Genomic DNA, 21,540 nt, shown 5'->3' on the forward strand with positions numbered 1-21,540 from the left:
TTTATACAGATGCTGTCGAGGGTTTATACAGATCTCAGCTTTCTGTATACTAATTTTTTCGCATTTAATTTAAAAAATTTCTGCATTCATTCATACACCTCCAAATAGGTTTATTTATTTTGCAATAAACTGAACATGAACAGCAAAATGGCTGGGTTTTCTAGTCTACTTCCACTTCAGCCATGTAGGACAGTATGACTTTGTCATCGTTTTTAAGTTTATATTTTATACGATATTGCCCAGGAGTCATTAGTTTCTTTAGCACATGGACGTCCAGCGGATAGTCCTCCAGACGGTAATGTTCCTTTGGCAAAGGACAGTTGCCAGGATGCGGGGCGTTTGAGTAGTCCTTGATTCGTTCATAGAAGAAATCCTTGTAGTAGCTCTCCATAAAGTCGCAAACTTTTGTTTCTAGCAAAAATAGCCTCTCATAATTTCCATCTTTTTCTTGTGAAACCTTAAATTCAATCTGTTGAGGGAAAAAATTAGAACTACTTGAAGTTATTTCTTATCTATATTATTATAACCATTTCTTACCACCCAATCGTTGTCAAGGTGATGATGCAGATTGAGTTCTCCGCTGACTTTCAATACATTTTCCTCAAACTCGGCAAAGCGCAGGTGGCTGTGCACGTACTCTTCATCCTGGGACAATTTCTCCAACTTGTGGATCTTAAGTGTCCTTGCTTGGACCCCGAATGGGTTGGTGGCCAGGAGGATGATTCCCAGCAACACCAGTTGCTGAGCTGAACGAGAAGATGAGCCCATTTCGACAGTTGGACGACTGATGATTGATCAAATGCTGTCCAGGGTTTATAAGACTGTGAGTAGGGTACCACCGGTATACCAAATTACAGGTTGTACCGGAAACAAAGGTATTCCAAATAATATCCCCAGATATAATGTGTTAGATATTTAACTAAATTCCGTTTGCATTAAGTTAATGTATTTATAACACGGCAGTTTTAGCACATAAATTGTACATTGACTATACAATTTATTTAATTGCTAATAGCACGGCAATGACTATGAAGTCCGATTAATTTATATAAGCTTATAAAATATTCAATACTCTACCTTTCTACGATGGTCGTCAATATCACAATTCACTTTTACCTCTTAAAGAGCTTTGGTTTTCCTACTGCACCAAATATTTGAACGATCACCAGCCCCATTAAATGCTGAGCCGATCTTGAAGAGGAACTCATTTGACAGGATGACTGATTTTCGATCATCTGCTGTCGAGGGTTTATACAGATCTCAGCTTATCACGAACACGAACTTGTTCAGGGTGTCCCCAGGTATGGTAAAATTGATATCATTTGCGTTCTTGTTTTATTTATATAATGCATGGCAGTCTTAACACATAAAGCAACAATAAGCAGCCATTGATAACGAATTACATTTATTTGCTAACAGCACGGCAATGATAAAGAAGTACGAATCGAGCTTAACTTAAACTTTTCATGCCCACATTTAATAAAACTGAATGTCCTGGAAATCTATTGCTGTCTTACTGAATTGATAATTATATTTAAACTTTAAACTTATTCATGCTAGCAATCAATAATCAACAAATAAATACAAAAAATCTTGGATATATAGTTTTAAAAAAATTATAAGTTTTATTTACTTGAAATCTCCTATTTCATTCTCCACATTTTAGTTTACGTAGAATCGTGACCTTCGATTAGCTACAATTGTTACTCCTTACTGTAGACTATAAAGCAGGCATGAAACGCTTAATAACACATATATTGCTAGCATAAAAGCATCTTTGTTAACAATTGGTATTGGCTATAGCTAAGTTATGTTCGATACTGTAGTGAACGAATTGCAGCTGGAATGTTAGCATTGCTCAAGGGAATCTGCCAGCCAGCTATGGGAGAGTTATTGCCTATTTATGGAATCGATCCCGGTATTCCGATCCCGGCTAGCTCGGTGCGGTGCCAAAGTTGAGACGCAGTTGCTCCAGGAACACGAAGGTGATGATCGTGTGGGGACCCAGGCGCACAAAGGCCGGTACGTAGCCCTTGAAGAACCCAAGGGGTCCCAATTTGGCCGTGTGCTTAACGACATCCCAAAGTCCGGCGTACTCTCCGGGTTTCGCGTTCATCGATCGCGTTTTCAGCACATCCAGCGGCTGGGTCAGAGTGGTGGCTATCGTTCCGGCCACCAGGGAGGCGGTGAAGTGGGTGATCAGGTTGTCGTGGAAATAGGGCGTGGCCAGCAGATAGATCTTTGTCTGGTCGTAAAAGGCAATCTGGCCGATGGTCATCAGGATGCCACGGGCAGTCGCTGTGGTGGCTCCGGAGAAGAGCCGTGCGAATCCCTCTTGTCGGTACACCTTGAACAGTCCATCGAAGGCGTTCTTATAGCTGGAATTTAAGGAATGAGAAAGTTATTAGGTTAGCTATTTCCATTCTATATACTAAGGGCCGTTTTCTCGTCCGTTTGTAATACTTAAAGTAGGGATAAAACCTTGAAATCGTATGGCAAATCAGAGATTTAACACCACTTTAAATTAACCAGGCGGACGAGAAAACGGCCCTAAGGATATTGTAAGGTTAGTAGCATTGCTTTATAGAGATTTAAATGTTTTAAATTTAACTAATGACGAGGTTTCCTATATCTCTTTAAAATCGTTACTGTTTTGAACACCTACTTGCGACGTTGTTCCGGGGGCAGCTTTACATCGTTCTGCATGCGTACATTGACCATGTCCGCGGGAGTTCCCACGATTCCGCCCACGAGGCCAGAGAGTCCGGCGAGTGCCACTTTTCCGGTGAAGGTGTCCGTCCTGACGTAATCCTTTCCGGCCTCGTAGACCCCAAAGCGGGCCGTTGAATAGGTCATTTGCCGTAGCATTGAGGCGGAGAGGCCGTTGTAGAAGACCAGTATCCCCTGTTCGCGGGCAAGTTTCGGGATCAATTGGGCCACCGACAGGTGACCCTGTTGCGTCTGCAGGGTGACCTTGATGAGGTCGAGTGGATGGGTCACCATAGCGGCTCCCACGCTCGCCAATCCGCCGAAGTACCATCTCGCTTTTCTCTCCTGTTTGGCCATCTCGCAACTATAAAATCCTTAGCTGAAAGTTTAAAGAAATAATCAATTAATTAAATGCTTAATGGGGGAAGATTCTTGTACCTATAAAAAGGTGGAACGGCGGCTAAATAGAATATCTTTCGATGGGCGGCATTTTCAGTGGGTCGGTTGCGTTATGTCATGCCGGTGGGCCTTTAAGGAACTGACGGAATTTAAGGACCCAGTAAGAAAACAGCTGGGCGGTTGCGCGAAAGCTCAGCTTAATAGCTTTCGGCGGATGAAAAGCGGTAGCTGTTATCTTGGGCGTAGCCGAAATAAATTATCTTAGGGTGACGGGGGGCAAGAATTATTTAGATTATGACATTATTATCTGTTACTAATCATTATTTTCTTGAAGTTGGCAACTGGGACTTTTTAATATATATTTTAGAACCGCTTTGAATTCCCTATATTAATGACATTAATTTCAAAAACTTCTACGCAAACATTTTTAAATAGGTCCGCATAAAATTGGAATGTATTAAATTAATTTGTTATTTAATTTTATGTGATGGTGTTGGGTGTTATTAATGAACTTACTTGTATCAAAAGTAGTTTAAACAAGTTACCAGTTAAAATCATTATACTCTAATAATTTAAAATTTACGTAAAAACATTAAAAAGGTACGATTACAATTTAAAAAATGGCATATAATAATTTTGGTGAGAGCAATAAAAGCATAAGTAACTTGATTTATAGGCCTGTCACTTTATGACATCAAGTTTATGTGCATCCTACATAGAAATCATCTTATCTCGAATTATAATCTGAAAAATATTACACCCCCTAAAAAAAGACCTATGGATATATTTATGAATTTTACTTGCGCCACTATTTACATTCTGTTAATCGTTAACAGCGCTCATGACGCGCTTAACAGCACCGTTATTTGAGTATCCACCCCTGCGAAACAGCTGATCGATTCGAAATACGGTCATACCAGCACCTACAACATGTTTTTCATGTCAAAATTGTATATTTGTTCCATAAACTAAAACGATAAAGTGAATCCCTTGCCGTCTGTGAAGAGTTCTCGAAGTACACCAGCCCATCATATTCACGGGTAAGTAATAGGCCAACAATTGGGGGCCCACAAACTTGCGCAACAAGTCGCCATTGCCGGTCAGCATCTTTCAGTCTGCGAATTTGCCAATTTAATTTGTTTTAAAGCGTCTCGAGTGTTGTTTACATTTTGCTTTGCCTATTTGGCGATAATTGCTAGCAGATCGGTCCTCAATTTATATTTGGAGTGAGATAATAATCAAGGTATTCAGGCCAACAAAATGGGAAAAACAATTGGAGAAGAAGAGCTACCCAAGTTTGGCTATCTGTTGTCTATACTCTTTTTCGAAAAGTGAGCATATTACAAAGTTCAAGAGATTTGCCCTAACGTTTTAAAACCCGTTTTTTTTTTTTTTAATTTTTGTGTTTTAAGTGAAAACTATTTAACTGAAAGTGTATTTTTATATACTCTGGCGGTTATTAAAAATTGGTTTTATAAGGCACATCGTTTCCATGATATAAACTTTAGATTTTTATTATTTTCCAGTTTTATAAAATAAACACAATTTAATATATACGCTATTGTACTTTAAATCGACTAGCCTATGTTTTCCAATTTTGCACGGTCTTTGATGGGAACCTTAGAGAAAAGAATTTGGATCAGATAAATCTAAAGGAGTCCAAGTCAGTCTCAATATTCTCTTAAATAATAGTTGATAATTTTCTCCTTAAACAAATCAATCTGTTCAATAACCAATTAATGATAAACACTTTATAATTCCATATTTTGTTAGATTTGTTAGATTAACTTATAATAAAATTGCTCTGCTGACTTGTTTTTAACTTAAGTCTCTATCGGCCAATTGCCATTTGTAAACTCGAGACCCGGGGGTAAAGTAACAATTTTTATAGGGCTGTTTGATGTCCCTGCCTTATCAACCTTCGATTGGAGCCCGTTACCGGGTCGTGTTTATAGATAGATAACATGTTTACCATCGCCCGAAATCCCGGTACACAACATTATTGGCAGCATGTGTTAAATTCTGTTTTCTTTCCTGCTCGCCAGCTTTTATTTATTTATTCAATTACTATTTTTGTTTGAAAGCATCCACGTGCGTCGATTGCTTCATAAATTATATGCAGAAAAAAACCAATTCTCTTCTTGTTTTGTTTTATTCTCGTTGTTTTTTGGCTGAATTTTATCTGAATATAAATGTGAGTGGCACTGGTCAAAGTCGAATTAATAACGAATATCACATGATCGGCTGGCATACTAAAAGTTGTTTTCGCTCTTAATCGAGCCCCCAAAAAAGTCAAGTTGATAAGGGATTTTACTACTTAAGAACAGCTGATTTTGGGAAGACTATTCCGATCATTCTATGTGTAACCTTTCCTGGCACGAAAGATCGCGTGATAGTTCAGTAATCCGTCTGAAACACTATCTCCATGGGTGTTTGCCCATTTTGAAGCCGCATGTTTGCCTTGCAAATTGAATAATAAACTGACACTGCAAATTGCAATTGCAATTGCTAAAGTGCTAATGAAACAAAAAAATATAAGACTGCTGGGTGGGGAAAAGCAGCCACAGCTGATGGCGTATTTACCTTGAACAAGAAACGCTGCCTCTGTTTTTCCTGGTGTTGTTGGTTGTCTGCTTTCCGCGAAGAAAACTATTTAATAAGTTTATAATTTTTTCGGCACACCAGGAGAGCGCGATAGAGAACCAGAGAGAGAGACCTCAGTACGTCATCGCTGTCCACACAAACTGGTCTGGGGTTTGGGAAATGGGGTTGGTCAGGGGGTTTTTTAGCTGCTGCTGGAGGCAAACGAAACGCAACGCTTGAGCACCGAAAGCGGACTGATCGCCGCCGCCAACAGCGCGCCAGATCCCACATAACAGCCGGCATTCGACCCCACACTCGAAGAAACGGAGAGTCAAAACTTACCTTAGAAATTCATTAACAATTTCTGTACTTTAAATCAGCGGTCGGCAACGCCCTATTAAGTGAGCATAGGGTTTTGTTCTGCCGGCGCGCTGCTCGCACGCGTATAACGTAGATCAGCGGTCTGCACACACACATCGATGAGCTGCCCAGTGCAAATTACTCACACAAATATAAAACAATGTCAATGTATGTGTGTGCCGACCGCTGCTTTAAATCTATATTCTGATTTGATTATATTTCTTCATGTATAGATTTTGCCATCATAAATCCAGAATTTACACGTGCTAAGAAAATAATTATAGGTACATCATATAATTATAAGCTATATAAATGGTTGTCAAATATAAAAATGAATTGTTAAGTAGCCGACCTTAATATTACTACGTTAGTTGCACGTTCATATAAATTACTAAACTACGACAGCCTTATATCCTGTATAATTACACAGTGTGGTTGAACACATATATTTTAATTAAATACTTGATTGAAGAGAATATTCGCTCTTTTTAAAATTTAAGGTTACAATTTTCAATTTGATGATAGATGTCTTGGGTCTAGGGACGACTATTGGGCGCCAAAAAGGATGCAATTAATTTTAACTAAGACTTAAAATGTCTTATTTAAAAAAAATTTTTTTAAATTATTTTTCTTATTTGTGTCTAAAACTACCTTAACTATTTAATTTAAAAAACAAATTGTATTACTTTTAGAAAGTCGTTTTATGAGTCATAATTTAGGGGGGTTTTATAATTGAATTTCTTTTTTTAAACATTTATCACTTGATTATGTAAAACTTTTGTTTCGAGTGTCCCCATGCGCTCTGGATTTGACTCAGGTCTGCTTTATCGCGCGGTCAAGGCGGCCATGTCGGAAGTGTTCTGGTACTGGGTATGTCACCATTACCATCGCCGGGATCCGGGGATTCAAGTTCGATGCCGGAGCGGGATCGACTTGTGTTAGTCAGTTAGTCGGTGGTTGGCGGTCAGCAGGGCGACACTGCGAGAGAGTGGGAGAGCGGGAGAAAGCGGCACACTGATCGAGTCGAGAGCAGAGTCAACATCAAACACAACTGGTGAGAGCTTTTTATTGACAACGCAATGGCTCTCCAATGGCTTTTTGGGAGTGTGTGTGTGTTATGATGATGGTATCGTTTCACATAAGAACCCATAATACATGGGGATTACAGTGTAATTGTGAGCTTTTGTAATACCTGGTACACCCATTCACTATCTCATTTTCCATTCGCTCATTATGGGTATGATCATGAAAATGCCATGTGGAAATGACTCAAAAATTGTTCACCCCGCAAACATTTATGTAATTTCAAGAAAATCCGGGCGTGTGCCCGCCAAAACACATTAATCATGGGACTCTCATTCAGCTAATTGTCAAAACATTTTCATTTTATGCCTAATTAAATAGTGGCATTACAAACAAAGCTCGATTTCTTTCAAATAGTTTAAATACTGCACTCAAAGTGCAAGCCAAGGTTTAATTAGAATGTATTTGTTTGCCTGCACTGCGATTAGTTAACGCTTTCAAGCTTAAAATTTGTTACCTAGCCTGTAATCTCTGGCGGGGATAATGTCGTGATAAGAACCCATAAGGAGAATGAATGGGCAAATATTTTCTCCAACTATTATTAACATCATGCTTAAATCTTGTCTAAATATTTTCTGCACGTTTCTGTTGCATGTCCCACCATTAACACTTTTTGTATCTCCCAGTTATTTTAGCAACTTTATCCCTAGTGTTAAATTTTGATTAAATACAATGGAAAATAACATCAAATGTGTTTTTAAAAATAACCTACGAAAGCTTCGCCGGAAAGCTTTTTCCTTGGCGTAGGGGAATCCCAAGAGCTTCGTGCCTCAAGTGGGTTTTTGTTCACGCCTCACACAACGGCCCATTAGCTCAGTTGGTTAGAGCGTCGTGCTAATAACGCGAAGGTCGCGGGTTCGATCCCCTCATGGGCCACAACAATTTTTTTTTTTATTTTGCAGGTATGATTAATATAATAAGGCAAGTGTTTGAAAAAATCAAACAGGTAGATTTATTATAATAATTTTGTAAGTTTAATAGGGACTTACAAAAGTTTTACAGCTTGCCTTTATAATATGGTTACAAATATTAAAAAACTATTTTAGGTAATATACTTTTCTATAACATATTAAGAAGTGTACCCTGTCCCATAACTCCTTTATATTAATGTTTAATAATTTATTATACCATTATTTACTTTCACTGCTGTATATTAAGTACAATTTCTTGAATGGTGGCCACGTGTGCCGCTGACAGCAATGATGAAGTGACAAGATGGAAATTCCCTTCTTATTCATTTTCCCTCACCCATTTTGGCCAATAAATTTCAAGTTGTTGGCCCCGCTCAAGTGCTTTTAACCTCATCGGCTTCGTCGCCACGTGACCCGTCCCGAAAAAAAAGAACTAAATACTGCGCACTTAATTAATTGAACTCCGCAGATGACATTTACAAATTGACTAATGTCTGCTTTTTTATGCCCTTTCAGATCCGCACGCGTAGTAGAAACAATGGCCACCTCAGTGCTGCTAGCCTGTGGACTCAATGAGCAGAAATTGCCCGGATTCGTGCACATTAGCGAGGAGTCCAATGTGGATGGCAGCTTCCTTATCAGCTGCATTTTGGGTCAGAGGTTACGCATATCGAACGCCGGGACCCTGCTCGTCTGCCTGCAGCACCACTATCAGCACTACTTCAATGCTGGCATGAGGTTGGGCTACAATACGAATATTTTCCAGGGGAAAACCCTGGGGGTCATCGATGTGCTGAGCGACATGGCCGGCGAGGGATTGGCCTCCAAGTGGCTACGAAATTCCGAGGGTCAGACGTTAACCGATCAGCTGGTGGAGGACATTCGCTCCCAGGTGGAGAGCAACTATGCCAGTCGCAACTCCTACACGGTTCTGATTGACAATCTGTCCATTTTGTTCAATTTGGGCGCCAGCAAGCTGCAGGTTCAGCAGTTTTGCCAGGACCTGGCTGCCCTCGCCAAGGAGCGCGACAATCTCACGGTGATCACCAAGCTCAGCAACAGCGATATCTACCAGCTGACGGACAACAATGTGGCCAAGCTGGGACAGGTGCGCATCCAGGTGTTGCGCCTGAAGAGCGGTGTGTTCCGGGAGGTGGACGGCAAGCTGCTCATCGAACGCGTTCTAGACGAAGGCAACTACGCCTGCGAGGAGACGCGCAAGGAGGTGCTCTACAAGGTCAACGATCGCAACGTCAAAATCTTTACACCGGGCGAAATCGGGGTGAAGGTCTAGAGGCGGCTCGCGCACAAATAATTGTATGAATTTTAATAAAGCCATTTTTTGTATATTCTGAGAATTGCCAGTCAAAGGTTTCTTTTTGCGGCGGAATTTAACGGCGTCAGTTACACTAAGAAATCTTGTTCGGACTTAAGTCACATTTTGTAAAATTTTAACACAAAAAGCTAAAAATGTATTAAGAAGTTTTTAAAAAATTATACTTATTAGTAAAATATTTTCAAATTGTATTACACTTTTGTTTCTCTCTTCTCCTTAGTAAGATATGTAGGGATTCCATAACTTCTGATAGAGGGATAAATATTATTATTTTATTAATATTTTTGGCTATTTTCGCTAAAGATGGTTTAAATGTTATTATATTTAAAATAACTCTTTAACTTTAAATTACATTTTGTGTATTTAACAGACTGAACCACATGCCAACTAGTCATCCTCTGGTCAATGCGCCGTTCAATCTAATTGCCTTTGTCCGTCTTTTATCTGGTAGCATCTGTTGACGTCAACCTTCGAGGCGAAATATTGATGAATTTATGTCTAGTCACGATCAATAAGGAGCCAAGGCGGTAACCCAAGACAGCGCCAGAAAAGTTTGGTTTCGTAGGCCCACATAAACGCTAAATGACGTCGCCGACAATAAAAGCAGGCAATTGAATTTTCCAAGCCATACAGCAAAAGAAGTTGATTAACTACGACTGAGTCGCTGCCAAAAATGTGCTTCGGTTGCAGAGACTTTTTGGGGTCCAGTCCAAGGAAGATTTATTTATATCTTTGTTGTCCTCGAATGGGATTGAGTTTTACCGCCGGATATAATGGCTTTTCAGTTTGTTAATTACTAGAAATTTTCCTAAACCCCAACCCCACACACTTTATGACACACTTTGATGGAAGTGCCCCAAAGGAAATTTGATATTTTATGGTACACAAGATGATGAGTTAATGTCTTGTCCTTGATTAATGGGGATTCTATTTAAATGCCTGTAATTTTTTGTGGTACTTCTTTAAACACTTTTGGCAAGTGTTTACTGCCTGTGCCGGGGCCACAAATTTGTATTCGCTCATTTGGCATTCACATCGCAAATTGTCGACGCGCCAAGCCAGGCGTAAATGGGGAATTGCATTTGGCGGTGGCACACAATCTTCACGATATGGCCCCTAAACAAACCCAGCAGATGACTTAATTAATTACGCAAATGCTTTTTGTGCACCCGAGCGCTAAATGTCCCTTATTGAAAGTTATCGCGTTGCGGAGCGCCAGGATATTGGAGCCAATCGCAGGAGGTGCTTTAAAATTCCACAAAATACAAAAATGCAAAATGAAGCGAACGCGTTCGAGACGGAAGCTTAGCAATAGCTACACTGAAAGACATCGAAAATTTTCCGATATAATTGTAGATTTTAGTTGAATATATTTATAATATAAATTTAAATGGATTTTAAAACGTTTTTACAGTTTATTAAGTTAGAAAAAGGTCAATTTAATGTTGAGTATTAACTATACATTTTTCATAAATATTTTTTCAGAGTGCCTGGGTGAGTGGTGAAAGACCGGGAAAATCCAATTGCCGGTTTGTCCTTCGGAACAGCAAAAGCAACAAGCGGGAAAAGGCAACTGAAAGTAATGACGGGGCAAAGGAAGAGTATTCTTTCATGAAATGCGAAAGGATGTTACATCGAGAGTGCTTAGGACACGCCCCTTTTACGAACTTGTCCCCTTTAATGACAGCGCCATATACGATTTTGTTGCATACTTCTGGGCAAGGCCGGAAATGAGTATTTTTGCCCAAATATGCAGCAGTCTGCACATATGTATGTACTTATATATATATTTATGTACGATTTGATGACAGCAGCCAGAAAGCAGAAAGAAAAAAACCAAAATGGTGCACAAGCCATAATTTATTCACATAGGAGCGTCATAAACATAAATTCGGCTCGACGCGCTGTCCTTTCATCAATGATAATAACGTCGCATTTGTGCGGTCCAGGCTTAAAAATTGGGCGGCCAGCGATTCGAGTACAATGACCAACGAAAAGAACACAGACACCTACGTCATCCCTAGCCTGCCAGCCATTAAAGCTCGTAAAATATTCACCCTTCTCAACGCCACCAAAAAAAAGGGGGTGCATTTTTTAGGGTTTGATATGATGCCATATCTTTCGATTTTCATCGCCATTGTATCGCGCGCTGAATTATCGGCAGCCTTGCTCTCGCCATCATCTTATTTTTTCCCGCTGCCACACAGGGCGTATGTGTAATATTTATTTAACAACCACACACACACGCGCACGCACTTTTGCTTTAAACGACAAAACTTGAAGATGCTTTTAGCTGCTTTTGACAACGCGAACTCTCTTTTCTAGAAGGATTATGGAAAGTTGTTTAAAAGAGTTGCCAAAGACAACACGAATGAGTGACGGGGGTTATAAATAATATATCAAAGTGCCGGTTAAAGTTCAAACAGTTCTTTTGTTGCTAGTATTTTTTAAATTTTGAAGAAAACGCTATTTAATTTTTGTAGTGATTTTAAATAAGAAAATATAAACTCGAATTTAAATAAAATATGATATTTCGTGTCTATTAAATAAAAACTTATTTTAACAAAGTGCCTTTCATATTTTGAAAAGTATGAAAATGCATTCTTTCTAATAATAATGAAACGTAAATGCTAAGAGACAATGGTAGCTTCAATTTAAGCAAACCGAAAAGTACTAAATTCCAAACTTTTGCAGAATTAAATTTTTGCACAGTCGCCTGGCCACATTTTAGTTTAATTTCATACCGTTCGGCAGAGCGCAGCAGAAAATGCATGCAATTTCACTAATTCAATATGAACATTTGAGTCGTGTGCCAGCAAAACGGAATTGTCAACTGTTTAGTGTCCTTTGTGAGCGCCTTCCCTCCGGTAGAAAGTTTTTCATGGCTTTGCTCGTTTCGTTGCCATTCCGCTTCCTTTCGTTTTGCCACGGTTCCACTTCCGGGAAAGCAATTAAAGATACATTTGAGCGAAAATGAGCGCTAATGAATTTAATAATTTCCATTCAAACGCTGCCGAAACGCCGAAAGCAGTGGTGTGCAAAAATTTTGCGATTTCGAGAGGATTCAGATTAAATAATTCGCTGGAATTCTACCGCAAAAACCTGCGCGCTTTCATTAGGCCGCAAATTTATAGGTGCAGTAATCGCATTTCACCGCCATGGCCGCTAAAGTGGCTGCTAAACCGAAGCCGAAAAAACATTCAAATTGATTACGTTGCGTATACGCAACATTTGGCACTCGGGCTCTTTGGCACTCAAATATTGTTGTTTGACACTTTTTCCTTTTTATTTTATTTTTTTTTTTTTCTGTGGTTATTTGGAGCTGCGCCATCTAATGTGGGCTGTGTCATGATTATGCGGTTGGGTGGGTTTTGCGAGTGGGACGTGTGTGTGTCTCTTTCGGGGCTTTAAGCCACGTTAAGTGCTCGCACCTACGCCGAAGTGCCTAAGGGCGCAAATTGAAAACTCTAACCAAACTGCGTGACAATCAACCGGGCCAAACAATTACCAATTTCGATATGCACAGTCAGACATGGACATTTCCGTGCCATAAAAGCGCCCGAGGATAACATAGAAAGATACAATATTGATGGCTCGTTACGAACAAATTGTATAAAAATCCCATCCCCCAGTCGTTTGCTTTATTTGCTGAAATACTTTTTATGGCTTGCCCGGCTGTCATAAAGATCCCTCGACACTGGACACGACCATGGGCCAGAGATCAAGTGGTCGTTGGCCATTGGCCACTGGCGATTTCAAGGGAATAGGGTTCCATTTTTGTTATTTCTACAAAACTTAAAAATATACCAGAATATTATTTGAAGTTAGGAAGAAAATTGTAGACAAATCTAGATAAATTCATGATGATAAAAGTAAAATCAAATCTTAAAATTCATGGTAATCAAGGCACAATACATCTGAAAAAGATTTAAAGTGCCATTTTTAAAGATACATATTTACTATTCTATAGTTTCTATTTACGTCCAGCTGAATCGGGACACACCAAGGCAACAACTACTTACAACCATAGATACAATTCGCTTCTGGCTATTGGAATTAGGTATCTATGACAGCAACACGTGGCAAATGCGATTGCACCAAATGTATTTTAAGACCCAACAATGGGGGTATTGATTGAAATTTGCATAGACTTCTGAACCAGATTAGCCGGCGTTTAGAACCGCATTCCTGGAAACGAAAATTCCAGCAGCACGCCGGTTTCAGTGTCACGTATTCCTGCGATGTGATCTTTGTGGGCCTGACAAATGCCGGGTCTTATCCTTATCGCAGGCTCGTGTCTGTTGACCTTTCCTGTCCGGAATTCTCAAGCAGTTCGCAGAAGAAGCCGCCATAAAACAGCCACTTATATAATACCCAAGAAGCGGCGAGTTCTGCTTTTGATAAGCCATAGCTGGGCGGTATGCTGCTGAAATTATGTTTAGCAGGATACCTTTAATTACGGCACGTTATTGTGGTGGCCACCTTCTGCTGACTGCTACTTTATGGCCGTAATTCTGCTGAAAACTTTGGCGCTGCAGTAAATTTTGCACAAAGTACACTTGCACAAAGGGCGTCGACAGCAAAGATAAAGAGGCAGCCAAAGCTAGATCCAGCACACTGGAAAAATGTTTATATATTTTGATAAAATATATTGTCTGCTTAATTTTAAGCTGTTAATAAAAACTTTTCTTTGAGAACTTCAACATTAAAACATTTTGAATGGGGCTAAATCTAGTTATTTTTTGCTTTGTAAATGAAGGTGTTTTAACAAAAATCACAACACCTTTCTATTCCAAAAAAATTTAAATATTTATATTTTTTTAACAAGTTGATAAAAACTTAAATTCCACTAAAAGCATACAATTATTTTTCGTTTCTTCGTTTTAAAATATAAATACTACATTTTAAGATCCTATTTTTTAATCACTTATCATTCTTATTTTTCATCTTTTTAACATACAGCGAGAGCAAAAATTTTATGCAAGTTAGAATAAAATTCCTGAAAGACCAAAATATGTTGATGCTTACACCCACTTGTTTCTCATGCTAATGTGATTTGATAACAATTTTTTTAAAGTGTAAGCCAAACACAAGCAGAGGATACCGCAAAATGTTACGCCCTCAGGCACGCACACAGACATATAGAATAACACACACAGACATAACAGAGGCACTCACACAGGTGGCCGAAAAATTTACTGTCTGAAATGGCAAGTCGCGTGTTGTAATTTTCATGTGTCGGCAAAACGGAAACGGAAAGAGCAAAGCAAACAGAACACAGCCGACTTTCTAAACACACACCAGCACAACAACAGCCCCTAGCACACACACACGCACACACCGAAACACCAAAGCACCACAACACAGGCAAACAAAGACAAACACTCACCGATGGGCGAAAAAGGACGAAAACCACAGCGAACGATAATGGAAAGCATTAAAGCAGATTACTTGTGAAGCCAAAATGCCAAGAGACACAGCGGCGGTCTGAATTAGTGAAATTCAAGGACGAGACTCCTTTTTTGTATGCGCGAAAAGGCTTCGAATTGATGAAGATGAAGGTCATTCGGCGGTGGCTGCAATCAGTGCCTCCTCTTCGGAGGATAGTGCTTCCCATTTTGTTGGTCCGCCATTTGGCCAGGCCAATTTTAATTATTTATTTCTTCTCACTGGATTCAAGCAGCCCCAATTCGGTGATGGCGTTTTGGCCATTTTGGTCATATTTCCAGAGATACTATTTAAAACTTTACTAATTTCGGTATTTTAGTTTATTTACCTATAAATTAATATTCAAAAAGAATAAATCAAAATTTAAAAAGTATAACATAACAAACTTTAAAGTAAATGAAATATATAAAACATGTACAAAACTCGAAGGGTATTGAATTTGTTAATTTAGATAAGTATATTAATTATAGAATACTATTTTAATATTACAAATATTATATATATTAATATTTAAAGCTTAACATATTTATAAAATTGGTTAAAATACATGGGAAAATATAACTAAAGTAATAGTTAAATAAATTAAAAAAATAATTGGCTCCTATTCTTCTAACAATTTACTTTTTTATCATTAATTTACCTTTATTTCACAAATAAACGCTACTACTATCAATGCCCAAGACTAGGCAACACTATCCGTAATGGTTATAACCCGCCCACCCACACACACTCAGCCATTCGAGTTAAAACTAAGAAGGAGGAAAAGAACTTGTCGCTGGGCAATTTGTTTAATGAAATCATCAAATTAAATAAAATGTGCGGGCCCCAAAAAGTGTAAGTGTAAGCAATTTGCTGCCGCCTTTGTTGTTGTTTGTTGTTTTTGGCTTTCTGTGTCATGAAATATAAAACCACAGTATGACATGGCCCAAACCCCACGAATCCCCGTTCCACCGCCTAACACGTGCCCACCCACTAACGACCAGAATTACACTGAAAATAAATGCGTCTTGATATTAGAAAAATTATTTTAAGTATTTGAGATTTTTTGTGTTTTTTTTAAGACAGTTTAAAAAACTCCCAGGAAGGAAAATGCTTGCATATATTTTATCATTTATATTTTCGTGTACATTTTGTTGTTTTTTTTTCAGTACTGTGGAATTGTAACCAGAGTCAACAGCATAACTCTGCGCGTGTTGGTCGAATGCTCGCACGTCTCCTAGGCTGTCATTTTGGCCATGTTTCCAGCCTAAATAGCCCATCGCCCCTCGACTTGATCCTGGCCAAAATACCCCCTCGGGCGTTTCAATTACATTATTAATCACATCACTCGCAGGTCTTATTTTAAGCAGTTTGCCGCCCCAGCTGCCGGGCAATAAATTCGTTGGCCACGAACAAAACTTTTTCAATTAACACAAAATTATGCAAATTGAGAGGCTGCCAAAGTCGCAGCCATAGGAGTTGCTTAGATAGCGATAAGACAAATGGCGTTGGCATAGATTTTGGGTATTAAATTTATAGGGGGCAGGGTGTTTGTGCAGTGAAATTTAAAAGAATTATGACCTACCACAACGGGACAAGTTTTTGTGCTTCGGGGTTTTGTTACAAGAGAAGTAATGAATAATTGCAAATTATGGCCAGTCTTTAATAAGTACACTACTGGTCAAAAGAATAAGTACACACGTTACACCCTCACTTGCTAAGAGATATCTCTATAGTTATTGAGGCCAGACCTCCCAAACCTTTTTACTTGGAAAGGTTATTCTGTTCTGCAATATTTAAATAAACAATGGATACAGTAAAACCTGTCTAATCCATGTTAGCCCTACATTTGTGCGATAGGTCGGTTTTGGTGTGGTCAAAATAATAAGTACACTTGTGTTACTTATAAATTTTAAAATATTAAATCTAGAATGGGGCTACGGTTAGTATTTTATCTTAAGTTAGGATCATGTTTATAAGAAGTCTGGGCCAATTGGACGATCCAAAAAGTTTCCAAGCCTGGATTTGGTTATTTCAAAGTCATCATCCATGCTAAAATCTGATTTGCAGCTTAAAAGGAACACTTAACACTTAAGTATGGCTTGTGATTCACTAAAATTTCCTTAAAAATACTACTCTGAATAAAATAAAATCGATTTGGAAAAAAATGAGTACTTACACCGTAAAAAATTAGGAAAAAGGGGAAATAAATAAGAAAAAACCAAAGTTACACGCGGCTTTAATTTAAAAAAAAATAGTTAAATTTTAAATTCTTATTTTTTTTATTTTTATTTTGATAGTAGATAAAACGACTAAAAAAAAGAGATATGCTTCATTAAGATCGGTCAACAAATTATTAAATGGCTGTTGACGATGTGCACGATAACAAAACTGCTATATCGTTAAAAACGAATTTCATACAAACTTGTATGGACGGGCAATTTGTATTTATGTATAGATATCTAGCGTTGTGCGATTCATGTAGTACGGTTTAAGTTGTTTACCGATCTTAGTGAAACATATCTCATTTTTTTAGTCGTTTTATCTGCTATCAAAATAAAAATAAAAAAATTAAGAATTTAAAATTTAACTATTTTTTTTAATATTAAAACCGCATGTAACTTTGGTTTTTTCTTATTTATTTCCCCTTTTTCCTTATTTTTTACGGTGTAAGTACTCATTTTTTTCCAAATCGATTTTTTTTTATTCAGAGTAGTATTTTTAAGGAAATTTTAGTGAATCACAAGCCATACTTAAGTGTTAAGTGTTCCTTTTAAGCTGAAAATCAGATTTTAGCATGGATGATGACTTTGAAATAACCAAATCCAGGCTTGGAAACTTTTTGGATCGTCCAATTGGCCCAGACTTCTTATAAACATGATCCTAACTTAAGATAAAATACTAACCGTAGCCCCATTCTAGATTTAATACTTTAAAATTTATAAGTAACACAAGTGTACTTATTATTTTGACCACACCAAAACCGACCTATCGCACAAATGTAGGGCTAACATGGATTAGACAGGTTTTACTGTATCCATTGTTTATTTAAATATTGCAGAACAGAATAACCTTTCCAAGTAAAAAGGTTTGGGAGGTCTGGCCTCAATAACTATAGAGATATCTCTTAGCAAGTGAGGGTGTAACGTGTGTACTTATTCTTTTGACCAGTAGTGTACATATATTACTCGTGAACAAATTGACACTTAACGTAGCTTAAAATTTTAATTGGTTCTTAGTATTTATAGTTCTTAATTTATATTTATTTTCAATGATGGATACGCCGTTTAACTGTGGTCCTTCGGGCCGCCTTTTTCCGATATCCCAATCTAATAGAACAGCAATAAGGTTACTCAAACAAACATATGTATATCAATTAATGGAACCTTACCTATCCATTAACAGCTTTATTGTACTGCCCTTAAGGATAAGCAGCCCAAATATGATAATACCAAAGGTGGCGTTCAAGTAAATGGTAATATTTAAGAAAATTGTGCCCAGAAAGAAATGAAAGTCCTCCGCCAAACGTGAAATTCGGTCCAGGATCCAAGATACGCCCATTATGACAAACAGCCGCAGAAACTGTAGGTAACTAAAACACGAAAAAGATATCAATCTTGGTTCCACAGTACTAAAATGTCCAGTTCTTACGTCTGTTGGGAAAACCTATTGACTTCCCTCTTTACTTTCCAAATATACACAGCCGTTAGAACGAACATGGTAGCATTAAAAGTGGTTAGGATCAGAATAGGGCCATGAAAGTAAATCCAGGAAGACCAGCCCCAATCTGTGAACAATTGAAAATTAATTCACTATTAATTACTTTTAACTAGTTAGATTTAAATCTAATAAAACCAACCTTGCACAGAGCATCCAATAAAACCCACCAAAGGCATCCAGTTCCTTTTTTCGGGATCCTCTCCCCAAATTTCATTCATTAAATAAATTACTCCTGTGGGAATAGCAGCCGTGCCCCAAACAAATGCGCTGTACTTTAAGAACAGATAACGTGCTTCATAGCGATTCAGGGAAGTGAAAAGTTTTTTCAAATGATAGCTAATGACCGAGAACCAGAGATAGGAAGCCATCGAGAAATAGTATTTACTGTAGCCTAAAAAAGAGTTTATTGTAAAATAAAACCCTTTCCGAATTTAAATTTACAACTAACCTGCTGGAGTGCAAATGCCATATAATAAATTAAATTGGTCCAAAGTCCAGATAAAGTACTCCATAAACATGCCGAATAGGCAGCATATAAGGCATTTACCGAGTAAGTTACGGAGTTTCTCAACAAAAAGATACACAGCCATAGTCAGGATAAAACATGCTAGAGATATTAACGTAACTGAAAGTACATTAACACATTGAAATAATATGAATAAATATTTATAAATATGCATTCCCTTACGTTCCAGGGTCGCTGGCATCAAATTCCTTATACACTTTCTATTAACAATCCATAAGATCTTCGGAAAGTCCGAATAAACTTCAGGATAAAGGCAGTATTGTTCATTCTGCAAGATCTCGTTAGTGGAGTGGAGAAGTAAGGACCCATCCTAAAAAGTTGTCTTTTAAAGAGCGAAATAGTTGGCACATTGTAATCAAACCTTCAACATGGTGTACTCATCTGCTTTCAGGTTAAAAATCTCGTCGCAGGGCTGAAATTGGTCCCTTAAAACGAGTAGCTTGGTAGAATTGTATTGCGGCGCCATCCTAAGCTCCGCAATAGTCGGATCATTTGTTATTATATCTTCCATTGTAAGATTCAACATGGTTAGGGAAATCTCCTTCTTCAGGCCATCATTACACTCCCCGTTGGCCAGAATATTCTTGCGGGGACAGCACATCCGTATGCAGGGTCTCACTTTGCAGACACAGGCTCTTAGGTGTTCGTTAACCGACTCTTTGGATCCATCCACTATTTTCAGAAAACTATAATCCCCAGTTAGGTTAGCGGGAATTTCAAGATCTTCATATGTAAATGTATCGTTGGCTTGTAAGTATCTGCATTCTCGAATATATCCTTTTGATATATTCACGATAGTTAAGATACAAATGGTACCGATCAGTTTCGAGGACAGACACATTTTTGATTTTAAACCTTCTGCGCGAAGAGCTAATTCCGACTAATTGTCGAAACGCATTGTTTTCAGATTAAATAGCTTTGCATCTCAGGGCTTTGACTTTTATAATCAGCGGCACAGAAACAGAACCATTACTCGAGTTCTCTAAAGAACATAATCTTTCTTAATACTAATAAATGGACATTTAATGTTCGCTTGGGGTGTCATAAATTTAAGAAATAATGATTTCAATGAAATTAAATCTGGGCAAATTCTCTGTATACCCAATTATGTTTACAAATGATCTTTCGATAGAAACATTAATGTTTTTTAGTGAGTTCACTACATTTGCGAGCTCAAAAACTTTTGTATAATGTTGATTGTTTTAAATTAAATTTGTATGCTTTTAAATAAGTATGCTTTTGTACCTCAAGATATCCCCACAGGCGACGCTTCTAATGACTGTTAATGCGCTTGTACGTGTTGTTAGCTGCTCATTACGGCGAAGGAGCAATAATTTCACGAATATACAGAACAAGCCCAGGATACACCTGATGCTCGCGAGGGGAGAAAACTACACGGAGAAAACTAAAGCTGTACATTAGTCGTAATTAAATTTAATATTGAACGAAGAAATTACCTGTTTTTTTTTGTTTCCATATTATAAGATTTATTATTTTAAGATAACTCAAATGTCTAATTTTTTTGTCACATATTTGAGGAAATAAAATTCTTTTTAACTGTAGTCAAAAGTTCTCGAAATTCCAGATGCATTTGCAGCGCTTCGTCATTCATCAGCGCGAGTTGTGCGTCCACATTGTCTCTTCTGAGAATGAGGATGAGGCTGTGGCTCTCATCCGCAGAAACAAGGACACTGAAGGATGGCGGCGAGGAGCTGTCTCGTTATGCTTACTTAGCTGCTTAATTTATGCATTGTGCGGGGTGCAAATGATGCATTGTTTGCCATTGCAGTGTGTTTTCTGGCCTGGTGGTACATTTCTCCCCTGAACCAGTTTACCATGGTGTCCCAGACTCTGAAGCTCAGACGAGGTGAATGGGCTACACTAATCAAATATAACTTTTTAAGAAGGAAAAAGGTTTTAAATAAGTTGCCTAGATAAGTCTTTTTGAAAAAAGACGTAGATTAGTCTTAAATTAATGAAAATATGTTGAATATTTTTATTAATTTTCCTGTTAATCACAAACAAAATTGAGTTTGGTAAAATATCGACGTCCTTTTATTAAAAATTAAAACAAATATTGCTTCGTGGAAAATAACAAAGGAATTGTTTCAAGTTTATGAGTTTTTATTACACGGTTAACTCCATACACTTTCTTGAGCTGAGCAGCCACATGCCACAACCACTGCCACTAAATTGCGCAAAGTTGCACCCTAAAGATGCAGCAACTAAAGTTGTGGCCGTGCTCACCTTTTCCACCGGGGGCGCTCTGAAACCTGCAATTAAGTTAGTGGCTTTCTTTCTTGCCACCTGCAGCAACAGCTCACTAAATGTGCATCGCGGCACTTAAAACACACTTGGCTTAAAGAGGAAACTCGGTTCTTAATTAAATACAATCACTTTTTTAATACTTGTCAACTTTATGGGAGTAAAATGGGAAGATTTTAGCGTATTAAAGTATTTATTGACATAAAGTACGTTCCTTTATC

At 38.1% G+C, this 21,540-nt stretch overlaps 4 protein-coding genes and 1 non-coding gene across 8 annotated transcripts; 2 read left to right on the forward strand and 3 right to left on the reverse strand.

Annotated features, from left to right (window-relative positions):
* Window positions 1-147: 147 nt before the first annotated feature.
* Window positions 148-773, reverse strand: LOC108062741 (uncharacterized). Its single transcript, XM_017149522.2, has 2 exons — window positions 538-773; window positions 148-469 (listed from the first exon to the last, which is right to left on the reverse strand). Exons 1-2 carry the CDS (start codon window positions 766-768, stop codon window positions 161-163), a joined length of 540 nt encoding a protein of 179 aa, XP_017005011.2. The 5' UTR covers window positions 769-773; the 3' UTR covers window positions 148-160.
* A 547-nt stretch (window positions 774-1,320) lies between these two features.
* Dic1 (Dicarboxylate carrier 1) lies at window positions 1,321-5,955 on the reverse strand. 3 transcript variants are annotated; one of them, XM_017149648.3, is made up of 3 exons: window positions 5,692-5,955; window positions 2,666-3,088; window positions 1,321-2,378 (listed from the first exon to the last, which is right to left on the reverse strand). In XM_017149648.3, the coding sequence occupies exons 2-3, from the start codon at window positions 3,064-3,066 to the stop codon at window positions 1,934-1,936; spliced, it is 846 nt and encodes a 281-aa protein (XP_017005137.2). In that variant the 5' UTR covers window positions 3,067-3,088; window positions 5,692-5,955; the 3' UTR covers window positions 1,321-1,933. The 3 variants fall into 3 exon arrangements, with proteins under 3 accessions (XP_017005137.2, XP_070072839.1, XP_017005138.2); XM_070216738.1 differs by lacking the exon at window positions 5,692-5,955 and adding an exon at window positions 3,625-3,770; XM_017149649.3 differs by lacking the exon at window positions 5,692-5,955 and adding an exon at window positions 3,148-3,422.
* Elp6 (Elongator complex protein 6) lies at window positions 3,989-9,403 on the forward strand. Of its 2 annotated transcripts, none has more exons than XM_017149650.3 (2): window positions 3,989-4,148; window positions 8,562-9,403. In XM_017149650.3, the coding sequence occupies exon 2, from the start codon at window positions 8,584-8,586 to the stop codon at window positions 9,337-9,339; it is 756 nt and encodes a 251-aa protein (XP_017005139.2). In that variant the 5' UTR covers window positions 3,989-4,148; window positions 8,562-8,583; the 3' UTR covers window positions 9,340-9,403. The 2 variants fall into 2 exon arrangements, with proteins under 2 accessions (XP_017005139.2, XP_017005140.2); XM_017149651.3 differs by lacking the exon at window positions 3,989-4,148 and adding an exon at window positions 7,004-7,105.
* Window positions 7,937-8,010, forward strand: TRNAI-AAU (transfer RNA isoleucine (anticodon AAU)). Its single transcript has one exon. It is a non-coding gene; the product is annotated as a tRNA-Ile (tRNA).
* An 8,792-nt stretch (window positions 9,404-18,195) lies between the features above and the next one.
* Window positions 18,196-19,895, reverse strand: mthl12 (methuselah-like 12). The gene is made up of 6 exons (XM_017149486.2): window positions 19,416-19,895; window positions 19,217-19,364; window positions 18,977-19,153; window positions 18,668-18,919; window positions 18,460-18,595; window positions 18,196-18,424 (listed from the first exon to the last, which is right to left on the reverse strand). Exons 1-6 carry the CDS (start codon window positions 19,893-19,895, stop codon window positions 18,196-18,198), a joined length of 1,422 nt encoding a protein of 473 aa, XP_017004975.2.
* Window positions 19,896-21,540: the final 1,645 nt, after the last annotated feature.

Source organism: Drosophila takahashii, chromosome 3R (assembly GCF_030179915.1).
Source record: "Drosophila takahashii strain IR98-3 E-12201 chromosome 3R, DtakHiC1v2, whole genome shotgun sequence".
NCBI classification, from domain to species: domain Eukaryota; kingdom Metazoa; phylum Arthropoda; class Insecta; order Diptera; family Drosophilidae; genus Drosophila; species Drosophila takahashii.

Excerpts from the sequence above, each read along its gene's own strand:
- LOC108062741 (XM_017149522.2), bottom strand. The coding sequence starts at position 768 with ATGGGCTCATCTTCTCGTTCAGCTCAGCAACTGGTGTTGCTGGGAATC. Across the intron at positions 470-537 it reads ACCTTGACAACGATTGGGTG|ATTGAATTTAAGGTTTCACA; the intron begins GTAAGAAATGGT and ends TTCCCTCAACAG.
- Dic1 (XM_017149648.3), bottom strand. The coding sequence starts at position 3,066 with ATGGCCAAACAGGAGAGAAAAGCGAGATGGTACTTCGGCGGATTGGCG. Across the intron at positions 2,379-2,665 it reads CCCCCGGAACAACGTCGCAA|CTATAAGAACGCCTTCGATG; the intron begins GTAGGTGTTCAA and ends CTTAAATTCCAG.
- Elp6 (XM_017149650.3), top strand. The coding sequence starts at position 8,584 with ATGGCCACCTCAGTGCTGCTAGCCTGTGGACTCAATGAGCAGAAATTG.
- mthl12 (XM_017149486.2), bottom strand. The coding sequence starts at position 19,895 with ATGTGTCTGTCCTCGAAACTGATCGGTACCATTTGTATCTTAACTATC. Across the intron at positions 18,920-18,976 it reads TGGCATTTGCACTCCAGCAG|GCTACAGTAAATACTATTTC; the intron begins GTTAGTTGTAAA and ends ACTCTTTTTTAG. Across the intron at positions 18,425-18,459 it reads AATAGGTTTTCCCAACAGAC|ATTGATATCTTTTTCGTGTT; the intron begins GTAAGAACTGGA and ends TGTGGAACCAAG.